The 16,611-nt window shown below is 54.5% G+C and overlaps 1 protein-coding gene across 31 annotated transcripts in view; it reads left to right on the top strand.

Annotated features, from left to right (window-relative positions):
- CARS1 (cysteinyl-tRNA synthetase 1) overlaps positions 1-15,400 on the top strand; it is a 56,478-nt gene extending 41,078 nt beyond the window's left edge. For 4 of the 31 annotated variants that reach the window (XR_010147432.1, XR_010147445.1, XR_010147442.1 and 1 more), the window contains 7 exons: positions 408-476; positions 3,964-4,045; positions 9,377-9,457; positions 10,904-10,971; positions 13,732-13,791; positions 14,158-14,370; positions 15,081-15,400. Coding sequence is in view for 15 of the 31 variants with exons in the window: in XM_003312864.5 (XP_003312912.3) it covers positions 408-476; positions 3,964-4,045; positions 9,377-9,457; positions 10,904-10,971; positions 13,732-13,791; positions 14,279-14,362; positions 15,081-15,215 (579 nt within the window). In the remaining 16 variants the exon portion in view is untranslated. The remainder of the gene's footprint in view (positions 1-407; positions 477-3,963; positions 4,046-9,376; positions 9,458-10,903; positions 10,972-13,731; positions 13,792-14,157; positions 14,371-15,080) is intronic. The other 27 variants (XM_003312864.5, XM_001155829.6, XM_063783723.1 and 24 more) reach the window with 13 other exon arrangements.
- The last annotated feature ends 1,211 nt before the right edge of the window (positions 15,401-16,611 follow it).

Raw genomic sequence — 16,611 nt, 5'->3', positions numbered from 1 at the left:
CGACAGAGTGAGACTCCATCTCAAAAAAAAAAAAGAGAAGCAAAACCAGGGACAAGGCCTCCTCTCTGAACACATCCTGTGCAGAGCCCTTCCCCACAGTGCACCTTGAAAGGCCAGCAGGGCCTGGACTCAACTCCCCTCCCCTCTCCTCCTCTTTCCTTGTTGTTGGGCTCCAGTGGCTTCTGGCTGAAACAGAGCTGGAGAGGGTAGCTGTGAGTCAGGGCCATCCTGGAGCAATGAGGGCACCCTCAGGCTCGGGTTTCTGGGGCTCCTGGAGCTGCTGCTACCATCTCTTTCCTGGTCTTGGGGCACCCCCTCCCGTGAACGAGGAACACAGCTCACAGCTGCTCGCCACATGCCGCCTTCATCTTGCCGCAGCTTCAGGTCCCATCTGTTTCTTTTCCTAGATCTTTGGGGCCGTAGAAGAGGACAGCTCCCTGGGATTCCCGGTCGGAGGGCCTGGAACCAGCCTCAGTGTGAGTAGCATGCAGGGTCCTGCCTTCTGCACCTGCTCCCTCCCCACTCCCTACCCCTCTGTGTCCCTCTGAACTGCCCCTCCTCTGTCTGCCCACCCACACCAGACCCTTCCGGACAGCGCCTCGAGCTAAATGGCAATTCTGGCTCTGAGAGTGCTGAGTGTGGTCAGCTGCCCTGCCGGTGTGGAGGGTCTGCTTTGGTTGTGACTGTTGGTTTGGGGCACTTTGCCATTGTGCTGTCCCATGAGCTTGGTCTTGGACCCCAACTACATAGGCCGCTGCTTATTTGCATTTTGCTGCGGCCACTTGGCATCATGAACACACGTGACTTCATCACATATACTGACCTGTATTCAGTAAATGCTTCATCGAAAGGCTGCAGAGTTCACAAACAGCACAGAATTTACACTGATGGGGAGATACGCCACTGTCTGCCTCGGTCCCCATGGGGCTGGGCATATGCCCTAACAGGCCCAGTCCTGACCCTGAGCCCAGGTCGGTCCACATGGCCTGAGCCAGGACCCCCTGCCCCAGAGCTGTGGCCCACAGGTCAGGGGGAGGTCATCCTGTAGAGCCCCCTGTCTAGTGGGTCTGTGCGGTGAGAAAATCCATCCAGAACACCCTGGCAGTCTGTTGCTGGCTTCTGTTTGCAGTTGGCATGTGAGCAGACACACACTGTCAGTCATATCCTTCTGCTGTAGAACCCCTGTCCCGTGTGACACACCCACAGTCAGGCTTCTTAAAGATGGACTTCCACCTGCTCCCAGGTCAAGAATGCTCTTTAACTATTCGATTAGAATGCAAATCTAAATATTTAAATATAACAACTGTAATTTTAATTAAAACAGGAGCTTAATACAAAGTCAAAATGCAAAACCTTTTTAAAATCCTGTTTCCTAATGACAAGTGGTGTGAAGAGCCCCCATGCGGATGGAGCTTACAGATGCTCCCCCAGGAACCAACTTGCAAAGAGAAAACAGTCCGTGTTGTAAGAAGTCCTGCCAGAGCACCTAGCCCATGTGCCTGATGCCTTTTGCCAGCCTTAGCGCTAGCTAGCTTGGTTGTGGTAGTTGGTGGGGTATTTCTGAGACTTCCTGATATGAACCTTCTTTGATGCTTTTAAGAAAACCCACATAGCTTCTTTGTTCTCTTGCGCAAATGATACTAAGATATTTATTTTCTTTAAAAACAAAAAACCAAAACACACCTCCTGGGTTAAAGTCAGCCTGCCTTTGAACTGCAGTGTTTTTCATCTTAACGGCTGCTGTGGTTGTCGGGGTGCCTTCAGCGTGCTGTGGACACGCATCCGCATCCCCCAGGCAGCCTCATTTGGCCTTTGCAGTCAGCTGATTGCGAAGAAGCAGCTGCGGCGAATGGTGAGCCTGCTGACAAAACGTCCTGTGCCCACACATCATGGCCATTTGACGTTCATGGATTAACTTCCAAATCCAGATGGTTTTAGGAGCAAGGGAGGCAGTTCCTACATCTTGTACCACCTCAGCGTCGCCACACGGCCACCTGCTAGCATGCTCAGGTGGGGGTTGCAGCCCCAGGCGTTCTTGAGACAGACCCCTGCAGCCATTCTGAGAGTTCCCCTCCAGTGCCCCTAGGGCTGGAACTGAGCCTAGCAGTGGGGTGAATGCCTCCCTTTCTGTCCTTCCCCAAGGCTTGTCTGGGCTGGCTGTGTGGTGGGTGGAGATACAGATCGAAAACCCCCAAGAAGTCCAAAGTTCAGATGCAGAATTGGGTCTCAGGGAGCTTGGCTTAGACTTAAGGGCTTGTTAGCCTGCCTGACTTTTGCACTTGCTAAATTTGTGTGTTTCTGTTTTTGAGACAGAGTCTCACTCTGTCGCCCATGCCAGTCCCTGCCCTGTGTCGTGGCCGCTGAGCTATTATTCAGTTATGAATATAGGAGTGTGAGCAGCTCTCAGTGAACAAAAACTCTTCTTTCCACAGCTGGAGTGCAGTAGCGCGATCTCCGGTCACTGTACCCTCTGCCTCCCGAGTTCAAGTCATTCTCCTGCCTCAGCCTCCTGAGTAGCTGGGACTACAGGCATGCACCACCATGCCCGGCTAATTTTTTTTGTATTTTAGTAGAGACGGGGTTTCACTATGTTGGCCAGGCTAGTCTTGAACTCCTGACCTCATGATCCACCCACTTCGCCCTCCCAAAGTGCTGGGATTACAGTTGTGAGTCACCACGCCCAGCCAGCACTTGCTAATGTTTTTATTTTGGTTACTGAGCTGCTGAATCAGCTAAGGGGCAGGGAGCAACCTTGCTCAAAAGCCTAAAACCTTTTCTGTCCTATTAAAAACAGAGAAATGCTAGCACAGCACGGTGGCTCACGCCTGTAATCCCAGCACTTTGGGAGGCTGAGGTGGGTGAATCACCTGAGGTCGGGAGTTCGAGACCAGCCTGACCAACATGGAGAAACCCTGTCTCTATTTAAAATACAAAATTAGCTGGGCGTAGTGGCGCATGCCTGTAATCCCAGCTACGCGGGAGGCTGAGGCAGGAGAATCGCTTGAACCTGGAAGGCGGAGGTTGCGGTGAGCCGAGATCGCCATTGCATGCCAGTCTGGGCAACGAGAGCAAAACTCCATCTCAAAAAAAAAGGGGAAATGCTTTGGGAGGCCAAGGCGGGCAGATCACAAGGTTAGGAGATTGAGACCATCCTGGCCAACGTGGTGAAACCTCATCTCTACTGAAAATACAAAAATTAGCCAGGCGTGGTGGCGCTTGCCTGTAATCCCAGCCACTCGGGAGGCTGAGGCAGGTGAATCGCTTGAACCTGGGAGGCGGAGGTTGCAGTGAGCCGAGATCACACCATTGCACTCCAGCCTGGCAACAGAGCAAGATTCCGTCTTAAAAAAAAAAAGGGAAATATAGTAGAAAGGTTTTTCTATCCTGTGGCCGCCTCCCCAGTGTTACTGTGGGTGGTGAATCTACGTGTAGCTGCTAATGTGCATGTAGATAGTAGGTGCTTAATGGAGATCATTCATCTTAAACAAGTGTATGTGTGACCACAGATCAGACGAAAGCACGGCCCGGGAGCCGCCAGCCTCAGCATAGGTAAGGCCCCAGCCTGGGGAGTGATGTCCTGGGGCTCCTTAGGAAATAGTCCCTCCCAGAGCTGGCCCCTCTGAAACCATAAAGACAAGCTGTTTCACAGCAGCATGTCTGACCTGAGGAAAGCAGGGCCTGTCAGCAGCTGGGCAGAGCGGCAGCAGACCCACCTGCTGCAGTAGAAAGGAAGCTCACTTCATGCTCTCTGGCCTGAGAGTCTGTGTGACTCGCACACCTAGCAGGGACCGTGTGTCAGGGACGAGAGCGTCCAGGCTCTGCGATGCCGGTCACAGCTGTAATGTGCACAGCAGCACTGCCCATGCCAGTCCCTGCCCTGTGTCGCAGCCACTGAGCTATTATTCAGTTATGAATATGGGAGTGTGAGCAGCTCTCAGTGAACCAAAACTGTTCTTTCCGCAGCTCGAGGCCACAGTCATGCCCTACCTTCAGGTGTTATCAGAATTTCGAGAAGGAGTGCGGAAGATTGCCCGAGAGCAAAAAGGTGAGGACCAGTTGCTGGAAGGAGTGTGGGAGCCACTCCCCTCACTGGGCTCCCCGTACCCGGGCGTCTCCCCCGAGGCACTATGGCGTTCAGGCCGGATCATCCTCTGGGAAGGCTGCCCTGTGCACCACAGGGTGTTGAACGGCATCCCGGGCCTGGACCCACCAGGTGCATTCGCACCACACACCCCAGTCACCACAGCCCCACATGTCCCTGCAGGGCAGAATCCTCGAGTGAGTGCAGCTGAGTGGGCAGTGGGGACCGAGGATGTGATATGATGGGCCAGGGTTGATTTGCCTCTCCTTCTCTGAGCCGAGGCAGAATGGTGGGTCCTCTGACCAGCCCAGTCACCACCTGCCATTTGGCTCACACTGGGGCTTATTTTTGTTCCTGGTGACCTGGTAGGCTGGGTGCGCTGAGGTGTGACTCGTTCCTGCTGCAGAGTGGAGCCGAGCTGCAGCTTCCAGGGTTCCCTTTTCTGCTCAGGCATGCCAGATGAATGCTTGAACTTGGGGTTCACACAGTGGCCCCTCACTGTCCATAAGCAGCCATTCCTTCATCTTTTTGTTTGTTTGTTTGTTTGAGATGGAGTCTTACTCTGTCTCCCAGGCTGGAGTGCAGTGGCGCGATCTCGGCTCACTGCAAGCTCCGCCTCCCAGGTGCACACCATTCTTCTGCCTCAGCCTCCTGAGTAGCTGGGACTACAGGCGCCCACCACCACGCCCGGCTAATTTTTTGTATTTTTTTTTTTTAGCAGAGATGGGGTTTCACCATGTTGGCCAGGATGGTCTCGATCTCCTGACCTCGTGATCCACCCGCCTCGGCCTCCCAAAGTGCTGGGAGTACAGGCGTGAGCCACCACGCCTGGCCATTCCTTCATCTTTTGACATTTCTGAGATGTGTGTGGTTTAAGACTTAGAAAGTGCTGAATCTGAGCATTCGTTTTGACTGCCAGTTTTAAGAAAGTGTTAAACACAGCAACAAGCAGCGTCAGGCAGGCCTTTGCTTCTTCCTGTGAGTGGTTCTGAAGTGGTGAGTAACAGCACAGCTGGGAACACACACTGAGGACTTAGGATGTGCTGGGCCCTGCCCACTGCTTTCTGCACATTGCCTCATTTACCACCATGATCCTCCAAAAGAGGAAAGGAGAGCCCTGGCCGGGTCACACTGACCTCGAGTGCTACTCCATCACCTGCTGTGCTAATTCTCCCTCCCCAGGGGGCCTCTGTGTGGTGGGAAGTCTGACCTAGGATCCACCTGGTCCCCATCTGTGCAGAGCCCATCATGGAGGGTCACAGTGGGGCAGCATCCAGGCAGGGCATGCTGAAGACAGAGCAGACAGAGACCCAGCAAGCCTCTAGGAGAAGCTGCACCTTGAGGAAGGATCAGGAAGCCTGGGTGGGTGGAGGGGCCGAGAGGCGGAGGAGCCGAATCTGGGCCTGTTTCGGGCAGGGGACAGTGGAGCAGGAGGCAGGAGGGCAGGAAAGAGTTTCGGGAGCTCGGAGCTCCACAGGCTGCAGGAGAGTGCAGGACACTGGGTGAGAGGAGAGGCTGGCCGGGCTGCTGGGCTGCTGGGCTGCCACAAGTGCTCTGGAGAGGGGCCTGGGCCTGACTGAGCCCCTAACAGGCAGCGGTGGGCGCACTTGACCTGACCACATAAGCACCATCGCCCCTTTCCAACACCTGATGCCCTCAGCATTTCAAAGCACTGGAATCAAACTGAACCAAGCCTGGACCAGCCTATTCAGGACCAGCGCAGGGCTCTCCAGCAATCTTGGCAGCACTAACTTAGTGGCATCGCTGGGGTCGTGGGCTTGGGAAGACCATTCCTGGAGGCAGCCTGGGCATTTCCACCTGCCTTCTGGGGGACATCGAAGGCCGAGCCCGGGCCCCAGCTCCCTGGGGTCATACAAGACTGTGCATGTGGCCTTGGCTTCCCTGGCATGCCACAGCCCCGGGAGGGCACTAAAGGGGGACTGGCCAGGCACAAGCTCCTGCTCGGTGGCACTGACCAGGACAGGGCTTGCTCAGACCTGGAGAGTGGCACCAGCCAGCCAGCATTGGAAGTAGTTAGGTTTTGCTTTCTGTTTGCTTTTCACTTTTGTTTTGTTGCTTGGAGCAGGTAGATGGGTGATGTGGCCCCAGGTTAAGGTGGTGGTGATCCCTACCCTGTACATCATCCCATATGTGCCTTGTGAGCCAGAGACCCTGGGGATCCAGGGGCCTCAGACCTTCTGATGGGGCAGCGTGTTAGAGGTGGCTCTGGTGCAATCACCCTTTCTCCCCAGCAGCAGCAAATAGTGACTGTTTTGTTATTCACTGTTAACATCTCATGGCTGGCCAAAGAGAAAGTGAGTGTATAACAAGCTCAGGGGTGGCCCTCAGATCAGCTGGGATCTGCTTGGCCCAGGCCAGATGCTCCACAGACAGACGAAAAAGAAACTGTTTCCCCTGGAAATACCCCCATGGTCCAGTCAGCTAGAGAGCACAGGCCTGGCAAGGAGGGCAGTGGGTTCAGGGTTTGACCAGGAGAGAGGCACTGAAGTGAGAAAGCCAGGGGCTGGGCCAGGGCCCTCTGCACTGGGGAGATGATGCCATTTCCCCATCGCCACATTTTTGTTTTCATTATGTTAAAATACACAGCTCAGTGCCATTAGGGACATTTACAGTGTTGTGCAGCCGCCACCGTCCATCTCCAGAACTCTTCCCTTTTCCCAAACTGGAACTCTGTCCCCATGGAACAGCAACTCCACATCCCCTCCCTCAGCCCCTAGTGCCCACCCTCTACTTCTGTCTCTGTGGATTTGACTACTCCAGGGACCCCACATGAGTGGAGTCACACAGTGTTTGTCCTGTGTCTGGCTTATTTCGCTGAACACGGTGTCCTCAGGTCTATCCATGTTGCAGCCTGTGTCAGGACCTCCTGCCTTTTTAATGGCCAAATCATATTCCATGGATGGATGGGCCCTGATCTGTCTATTCTTCCATGGAAGAATTCTCATCACCTTTGCGTTATCTTTGTAGCCCACATTTCTCTTCAGTAAATCCCTGATGATGATGTCATTGTCTGCTCCTCTGCCCCAGCTCTGCTAACAGAAGCCACAGAGGCTTCTTCCTCAGCTCCTCAGAATCCAGACCCAGAGGTCGGTGTGGGCCTGAGGGGTACGGCGTGTGTCCCTTTCCCCCAGGGAGTGTGGCCTGGGAGGCTTTCTTGGTGCCTGCTCTGATGATCACCCATGGCGGGTGGGCTGGGGTGCTGGCCTTGTGGCCTCCCATGACACCCGTGACAGTGACCACAGGTGCTGGCTTGCCTTCCTTCTAATGAGGGTGCTATCCAGGGGTGGCTTTCAAAGAGTGAAGGGCAGGCACCTACCTCAGCTCATGCCCCAGTCAGCTGCTCCTCAGGTGGCTGAGGAGGGCCTGTTCCCAAGAATGATACTGCAGACAAATATAAAGGCCATTGTTCCCCTAGGTCTCTGCCTGGGGAGGTTGAAACTCCGGAAGCTGCCCAAAGTGGCTGTGCTTATGAGCGGGGCCTTGAAGCCCAAGGATATGCAATTTTCTTTTTTTTTTTTTTGAGATGGAGTCTTGCCCTGTCGCTAGGCTGGAGTGCAGTGGTGTCATCTTGGCTCACTGCAACCTCCGACTCCCTGGTTCAAGCGATTCTTCTGCCTCAGCGTCCCGAGTAGCTGGGATTACAGGCATATGCCACCACACCCAGATAGTTTTTGTATTTTTAGTAGAGATGGGGTTTCACCATGTTGGCCAGGATGGTCTCGATCTCCTGACCTTGTGATCCACCCGCCTCAGCCTCCAAAAGTGCTGGGATTACAGTCATGAGCCACCACGCCTGCCCGGATATGTGAATATTTTATCTAGCAGTGAATGAAGGTGTGGGGTGCCCAGCAAGGAGCTCTAGGGGTCTCAGTCATGAGGACACAGCAGGAAAAGGACAGACGAGAATGGCAGCATGTGCATGGTCAGTGCTGCCCAAAGGCAGGGCAGGCAGGAGGATGGGGTGGGATGGTGGGGGTCCCAGCAGGCTGGGGGGCAGGGCACCTGCCCGCCTAGCACAGTTGGGCGCAGCAAGCTGAGGGGCCAGAAGAAAACTAAAGGGTGTGGTGATTCCAGCAAACCCAAGGTCAGATTTCAGAGCAGAAAGTTGTCACTTGTAGAGCAGCAAGCATCTGTCCTGTTGATGTAGTCTAGGAGATGCTGTCACATCACCTGATACTCTGGAGTCTTTCTGAGATAGGTTGGCATCCCATTTACCCTGTAACACCCAAAACTTCTTATGTCCTGTTCCCTACCTGGGCATTGTGCATGGGCTGGGAACGGGAAAACTCAGGCAGAGCAGAGACACAGAGGGGGCGTCTGGTAGAGACTGCGTGAGGAGCCCACTAGGAGAACCGTGGGATGCCGGGCAAGTCTGCACTGCTGCGGTCTGAAGTCAGCCACAGACACATGGGTTTCCAAGCGAAGCTCCCTCCCCATGTGATGGAGGTCACAGTCGCCCTCCCTGTCATGCCTCCTTTCACCCTCCCAGCTGGGTCAGGTCCCCAGTCAGAGGCAGAGGTGAGCACAGTCTTGGGAAGCAACCTGCGGTCCACCCCCACCGCTCACCCCTGCCTTTACAGCTGCGTGCACTTCAGCCCTGGGAGGGCTGATTCTCACAGAGCTAGAGCTCCTTAGTGGTCCTGGGACTCAGCTCTCCTGGGTCCCAGTCAGGACCCCCATCCCAGTCCTGTGTGCATTTGGGAACCAAGTCCTTAGGGCTTGAGTCTAAATGGTCCTTCTGTAAGAAAGCTGATTCTGGCACCAACAGAGAAACTGCCTCAGATGAAGAGTGTTAGCACCCGAAGGGACCCCCAGGCCTGTCCTGACCCTCCCACCCCTGCTATCGGCCCAACTTGTGTCCATTTCCTGGAAGAACCGCTTCCAGCAGCCAGTGTGCTATGCTTCCTCCTGGCTCTGCCCTGCACCCCCGGAACAGCCCCTGGGCTTACGGGAGACACTAGTCTCTGGGCTTCTGCAGCCAATCAAGCTGCTGGCCCCTCCCTCCCAAGCACTGGAGGAGGTACTCGTTCTGTGGGCCGTGGCCCCTCCCTCCTGAGCACTGGAGGAGGCACTTGTTCTGTGGGCCGCGGCCCCTCCCTCCCCAGCACTGGAGGAGGCACTCGTTCTGTGGGCCGTGGCCCCTCCCTCCTGAGCACTGGCGGAGGCACTTGTTCTGTGGGCCGCGGCCCCTCCCTCCCCAGCACTGGAGGAGGCACTCGTTGTGTGGGCCCTGGCTCCTCCATGTCTGAGGGAACTGCTCTGCTTCTCCTACAGTCCCTGAGATTCTGCAGCTCAGCGATGCCCTGCGGGACGACATCCTGCCCGAGCTTGGGGTGCGGTTTGAAGACCACGAAGGTGGGTGAGCCCTTGCTGTTTGCTACGAAGTTACCAGGAGCTTGGAGAGGTGTCACAAGGAGAGCTCCCGGGGCTGGGCTGAGGCTCATGCATCATGATTGCTGATGCAGAATCCCAAAGTGGCAGCCCCATGGGTCCCCCGGCGCCATTCCCACGCTGGCCAGCCTGGCAGGGGCAGGGGAGCACCCCGTAGCTCCTTCCCACTGCTGCGTGTGGTGGCGTCACCTCCCCTGCGCATCATCTCCCCTAGGGGCCTGGCTGCCCGCTGCCCCTGTTGCTACCGCCTTTGAAGCTCTCAGCTGAGGAACCAGCCTGTATCCTGTACACTGTCAACAGATTGCATGCTTGTTCTCCCACTTCGTGGAGGTCTTTTTGTTCCACAGAAAGTTAATTTTTTTGTTTTTTATTTTCAATTTTTATTTATTTATTTATTGAGACAGAGTTTCGCTCTGTCGCCCAGGCCGGAGTACAGTGGCGCGATCTCGGCTCATTGCAACCTCTGCCTCCCGGGTTCAAGCGATTCTCCTGCCTCAGCCTCCCGAGTAGCTGGGATTACAGACGCCCATCACCACGCTCGGCTAATTTTTGTATCTTTAGTAGAGACGGGGTTTCACTGTGTTGACCAGGCTAGTGTCGAACTCCTGACCTCAAGTAATCTGCCCACCTCGGCCTCCTAAAGTGGCATGAGCCACATGCCCAGCCTTAGTTTCAGTTTTTATGGATACATAATAGTTGTACATATTTATGGGCTATGTGTTGTGATATTTGGATACATGCGTATGAGGTACTATGATCAAATCTAGGTAACTGAGATGTCCATCACCTCAAGCATTTATCATTTCTTTGTGTTACGAACCCTCCAATTCCACTCTTCCACTCTGCCCCTGGTAATTTTAAATCTCAGATGTCATGTCCTATTTTCCTACTCCTGGCTGGCAAGACCTTCCTACCTTCTCGTTACAAAATGTTCTCGCCAGGTGTGGTGGCTCATACCTGTATCCTAGCACTTTGGGAGGCTGAGGTGGGCGGATTACCTGAGCTCAGGAGTTCGAGACCAGCCTAGGCAACATGGTGAAACCCCGTCTCCACTAAAATACAAAACATTAGCTGGGTGTGGGCTCCTTGGGCAGCTGAGACACGAGAATTGCTTGAACCCGATAGGCAAAGGTTGCAGTGAGCTGAGATCGTGCCACTGCACTCCAGCCTGGATGACAGAGCAAGACTCCGTCTCAAAAAAAAAAAAAAAAATCACACACACACAAACCAAAATGTTCTCCTGTGCTTCACTGCTGCTATGGAGGTTTTTGTTTGTTTTTCTCCAGTGGGCCCTCGCTCTGACTGGGCAGCACCGCATGGTCTGGGCAGGGCAGGGCAGGGCAGGGCTGGCCCCGCAGTGGGGACGGCCCACAGAGCCCAGCCTCTTCTCACACGCAGTTTATTTTGCAGGACTGCCCACAGTGGTGAAACTGGTAGACAGAAACACCTTATTAAAAGAGAGAGAAGAAAAGAGACGGGTGAGTAAAGTGAAAATGACTTAAGTGTGATATTTGTTGAAAATGTAAAAACCATTGCGATTATTACATAGTTTACTTTTTAAGCATTGATGTTTACACTTTTATTAAAATCCCAGTATTTATAAATGTCAGAAAGAAAAATTAACTAGTATCTTCTAATGAAGGATCTCTTTTAAAAAGATTATTCCCTCAGTTTAAGTGAAAACCAGTCACTTTTGGCAAACTGTGAAGCTGACTTTTTTTTTTTTTTTTTTGAGATGGAGTCTCACTCTGTTGCTCAGACTGGAGTGCAGTGGCACGATCTTGGCTCACTGCAACCTCCACTTCCCGGGTTCAAGGGATTCTCCTGCCTCAGCCTCCCAAGTAGCTGGGACTATAGGCACGCACCACTGTGCCCAGCTAATTTTTGTATTTTTTTAGTAGAGATGGGGTTTCACCATGTTGGTCAGGCTGGTCTCAATCTCCTGACCTCGTGATCCACCCACCTTGGCCTCCCAAAGTGCTGGGATTACAGGCTTGAGCAACCGCGCCTGGCCCGAAGCTGACATGTTAAGATCCCAGTCCCACCTTGCCCTCACCTGGGTGGCGCGTGTTACTGATGCATCTCCACCTCCTGTTCCCACCATACTCCCCACCTGCACCCCACAACGCCCCCAGGATCAGGGATGGCCCAAGTTCCTCGGTGCCCAATAGGACAGAAGAACAGGAACAAAAACGCAATGTCAGAATCTCTGGGCACAGCGCATGGGGTACCCTGGGATGCAGGCAGCAGGATGAGAGGCACCTGGGCCCCCAGTGCACACCATGGGAGGTGGGCCATGGGGGCTGTTGCCACCAGCAGGTGGGTCCCCAAGAGGCTTAAAGCAGGAGACCACCATGGAGGGCGAGTTTGGATGCCACAGCTCTCAGGAAGGAGGCTCTGGGAGGAACTGAGGAAGGAGAATCGACAGGGTGGTTGATTGATAGATGGGATGTACAAGGTCAGGGAAGGCATCTATGCCTAGCCCTGCACTGGCTCAAGGCACGAGGGGAGAGCTCATGCCAGATGCAAGTGTGGGTAGCTGGAGTTTGCTGTGCTTTGGAGGAATAACAAACTGGAACTCTGGGGAAAGCTCTAGACAGTGGTGAGTGGTCTGCAGGTCCATCCTGGTTGGCAGGTTGGGAAGAGCTGGGCTTGTCCTGTGAGGTTGGCTGGTGTGACTGCCTCATCAGGGCCCCTCCCCATTCCATCACAGTCACTCACCTAGCCTTGGGTCTCGCCTGCCGTGCTGTGCTGTGAGGTGGCCTGGTGCTGGCTGTGCAGACGCCCTGGCTTGCTGCACTCCCTGGCAGAGTGCTCAGAAGCAGGAAACAGACAAGAGGAGCGCCAGGGTGGCCCGGCCAGAGCCTCACAGGCCTTGCACTCTTTGTGCTGGCCTTTCCACTGGCCACCTTGGCTGTGGCCTGTGACTTCTAGTAGCTCCTGTTTCCCAACCAAGGGACTCTTACCTCACCAAGCTGCTGCAAGAAGGCATCCCCAGGCCCGAGGCACCATGGGGGAGGGGTCCTGCCTCTCCCTGTACCATTCCCACCAGCACATAAACACATACTAACTTTTAAAGGGAAAAAGCAGAAATCCTGAGCACTGTGTCTCTGGTTCCTCCAAGCTCAGTGCCCAGCTCCTCCCCCACCTCAGCCCCTTTCCCTCGGCCAACCCTGCTCTCCCTCCATCTATCTCGAAAGAGCTCGATCCTATTGGCCCCAGCCCCATCCTGAGTCTCTGAGACCTTTGTGCCTTCCTGGTTTCTTTTCCCCAGCTCTGTGTGTGGCGCCTCCCCAGGAGACCTTATCTGGTCCTGCGGCTTCTCCACCATCTATCTTGTACCCGGTGGCCCAAAAACAGTTTGCCCAGTTGCCTACCTGATAGCTCCACTGGGCCAGGAAGCCTCTGATATCTAGGCTGTCCAAAGTAAATGTGATTTTCAACTCCCCAAACTTGTTCCTCCTTCCTGCCATGGAGGGCGTGCCTACCCGATAGCTCCACTGGGCTGGGAAGCATCTGAAACCTAGGCTGTCCAAAGGAAAGGTGAAAATGTGATTTTCAACTCCCCAAACTTGCTCCTTTTCCGTCAGTGGAGGGCATGTCTGTTCATGCAATGGCTCAGGCCAGAACCTCCCAAAGCAACCGAGGGCTTCCCTCACCGGCACCCAGCCTGCTGGCTCCACTAATAAGCTCTCCCTGCAGCATCAGACTGTCCTCGCCCCGCCCGGGTGCTGCCTGCTGGTTGGAGTGGGCTCTGGTCTCCTCACCTAGCCCCCAAGGCTGCCCTCCGCCCACCATCCCCATCCTGCCCTGGGGCTCTTGCTCCTTCCCAGGTACCCCAAGACCCACTCAGGGTAACCCTCACAGTGCTGTCCTGGTCATCGCCTTACAGATCCTCTCTCCTTGGGCCAGGCTCACCATGCTGGTCCATTTCTTCATGTTAGTGGTGCCTGGATCTTTTAGCATTGGTTCTGTTTGTCTGCCTGCTGCATACCTTTGCATCTAGGGCAGGGCCAGGCACCCAGGGGTGCCGCCGAGGATCCCCAAAGGGAATGGAAGAGGGTCGGTGTGCTGCCTGGCACATGGGCTTGTCTCCCCACAGCGGGGAGGGCCTGGTCAGAGTTCAGCCCTCCATGCCAGGCCCTAGGAGAGGGGCTTGTTTGGCTAGACCTCTCACTCCGAAAGACCCAGCAGCCTGAGGCAGCCCTGTCTCATCTGGCTCTGTATTGACCCTCCAGGTTGAAGAGGAGAAGAGGAAGAAGAAAGAGGAGGCGGCCCGGAGGAAACAGGAACAAGAAGTAATGCATTTTGTTTGGGGGTGAGGGCTCTCCTGGGCAGGAGTGCACCCTGACCCCATGCCCTGTGGCTCTCTGTGCCTCCGTGGACCTTAGCCAGGCCCCTGCAGACCCTCACAGAAAGAGCTCCGCTTTCTGCCTCCACCACCCAAGGCCTGCCAGGCCCTTCTCACATGGGGTGCAGGGAAGGCCTGGCCAAGGGGAAGGCTGTGCCATGTGGTCACAAGCTCCAAGACAGCATTTATAGACTTACTACTATTAGGTTTTCTAGTAAGCTTTCCACTATTCCTGTAGAAATAACATCTGGTTTAATTTTAAATTCCTTGTATGTTCCCTCCACCTTGGCTTTCCCCTTCCCATCTTTCATAGCACTCTGAATCTGAGGGCTTGGAAGCAAGTTGAGGGCTGGAGGTATGAGCAGATGTCGTTCACAGTGTGGAGCCCCAGGTGCTGCTCGGGGGCAGTGACTGTGCCGTGTTGCGTGTTCTAGGCAGCAAAGCTGGCCAAGATGAAGATTCCCCCCAGTGAGATGTTCTTGTCAGAAACCGACAAATACTCCAAGTTTGATGAAAATGTAAGCATGTAAGCATCCTTCTCTTCTATTCAGAACTTTATCAGACCACATTAAAGTGGGAGGACGGGAATTTTCAACCTTGGACAAGCAGATTTTCTGTCTGTAGAAAATTTGGAATCAAATCTGACACCCGCTTTAGGTCCAGGGCCTCCTGGCCCAACTACTGAGCTCCTTCCACAGCCCAGGCAGCTAGGCAAGCCCGTGCCAGGGCCCCCTCCACTGGTGTGGTGAGCTCTGGTCCCTAGCCCTGGGAGTTGTGGCCCCGGGCCAAGATCCACCCAGGCCCTCACAAGCTGGCTGAAGTGCCGTGGCGCAGATAGGCCTCCTACCCCCAGTTTCTTCCTTTGTCATAGCGATTGACAGCCACTGCCTCCAAACCTCTAGGCCCCTCCCTGCTGGCATTTGGATGTGTTTGCTATGTACCTTTGGGCCAGCTGTGTCAGAACTCAGCCATGGGTAGGCTCTGAGGGGCACAGTGCCCCTCACCTTAGGCAGGAAGCACCCCCAGACTCTGGTCGCCCCTCTCCCATTCTTAGCTGCTGGCGCCAGCACTGCCAGATGAGTGTGCTGGCTCCAGAGCAGTGTGGTGACTGAATGTCCAAGCAGGAGGACATGGCTGCATCAGGGAGATAGACACTTTGAGACGGGAGGGCAAAGAAAGGGGAGTTGGGGTTACCCAGGTGCAGAGACCAATAGCCGCTGTGCTCTGGGTTTTCAGGGTCTGCCCACACACGACATGGAGGGCAAAGAGCTCAGCAAAGGGCAAGCCAAGAAGCTGAAGAAGCTCTTCGAGGCTCAGGAGAAGCTCTACAAGGAATATCTGCAGATGGCCCAGAATGGAAGCTTCCAGTGAGGGGGCACAGGACTGACTTTTTAAACCATTGTGGACTAGTGGCTGCTGTCTGCCTCAGTGACAATGTCCCAGCGCTCCTATCATGTTTACAGTCACCCTTGGGTCCTAAATTAAGAGTTGTGTTCATGTAGGTTCGTGTCGTCGTTGGCTCTGAGACATTGATAATAAATTTTTCTCAACAGTGAGACCCTCTCTGTCTTGTTCTGCATGTTCAGCACTTGGCAGGAGGCCTGGTGGCCAGCCAGGGCCGCTTGCTCAGCAGGTCACAACTTAGGTGCTTGGGTCAGTTGAGCTGCTTCAGCTGGCCGAGGAATTTCTCCCCCATGCTGATGGCTATCGGCTAATCTCTGGTGTGTGGGCACATTGGGAGGTATTTGAGTAGGAAAAAGACAGGCTCAGACTGGCAGAGCCTGCTGAGCCCTAGACAAAGGCCGCTCAGTCTGCCCTCGGGTTCTGATGAATAAACACACTGCAGGTTTTCCTAGGGCCGTTCCATACTGGGCAGCAGCACAGCGAGTGGCTCAGCAGGCAGGCCCCTGGCGAGCTGCCCAGAACTGCCGCTGGAGACAGCAAGTCCAGGATCTGCATGGCTAATGGGTGAGTTGTGGGGGTGGTCTCAACACAGCAGGGGCCTTCTGTCCCCAGTGCCCAGTGTTGTCCTTGCCACCCTGCCTCCACACCTGGTTCACCTGGACTAAGAATCACCACCCAGACGCGAAGGTGCTTACCCATCCTTGGCTGAGGAGGGCGTAAGCAGAAACCAGAGCCTGCTTCATGCCTGCGGAAGCTGGTGCCAGGCCATATCCATCGGGACAAAAGACAGTCATTGGTGCTGTGGACATCCAGGGGGGGACACTCCATCCAGTGCATGTGGATGGTGGCAGCAGCCTCAGCATGGGGAGTGTGGCAGTGTTGGGTTGTGGGTGCGCCAATTCTTTGTCCTTGCCCTCCACATGCGCATGCTGTTTACTGCAGTAGTGTGTGACACAGCAAAAGGCTGGAACCAGCCTGTCTGTGCATCATCAGGGTGCTTGGCACAGCTCGAGAGCACCCACCCAATTATGCAGGGAGCACTAAGGTTATAAATCAATGAGGACAGTCTCTGGGTATTGATAGGCCTGACTTTGAACCTTGTCAGTATTTTATATATAAAAAAATTTAAACCAGCAAGAAAGAAAATTCCCCCAAACAAAGTAAAACAAACATGTTCCAGTTATCTGTTGCCACTTAACAAATCACCCCAAAACTTCATGGCTGAAAACAACAACGATCATGTTAATAACTCATGGCTCTGGATTGACTGGGCTCAGCTGATTGGTTTTCAGTTGCAGGCAGATGGGGTCATCTCTAAGTTTGTGCCTGGGTCCCACACTAGGGCTGCTTGGGCACCTTTTAC

The sequence above is a fragment of the Pan troglodytes genome, chromosome 9, assembly GCF_028858775.2.
Source record: "Pan troglodytes isolate AG18354 chromosome 9, NHGRI_mPanTro3-v2.0_pri, whole genome shotgun sequence".
In the NCBI taxonomy this organism is placed as follows: Eukaryota; Metazoa; Chordata; class Mammalia; order Primates; family Hominidae; genus Pan; species Pan troglodytes.
This window is presented reverse-complemented; position numbering and strand designations above follow the sequence as displayed.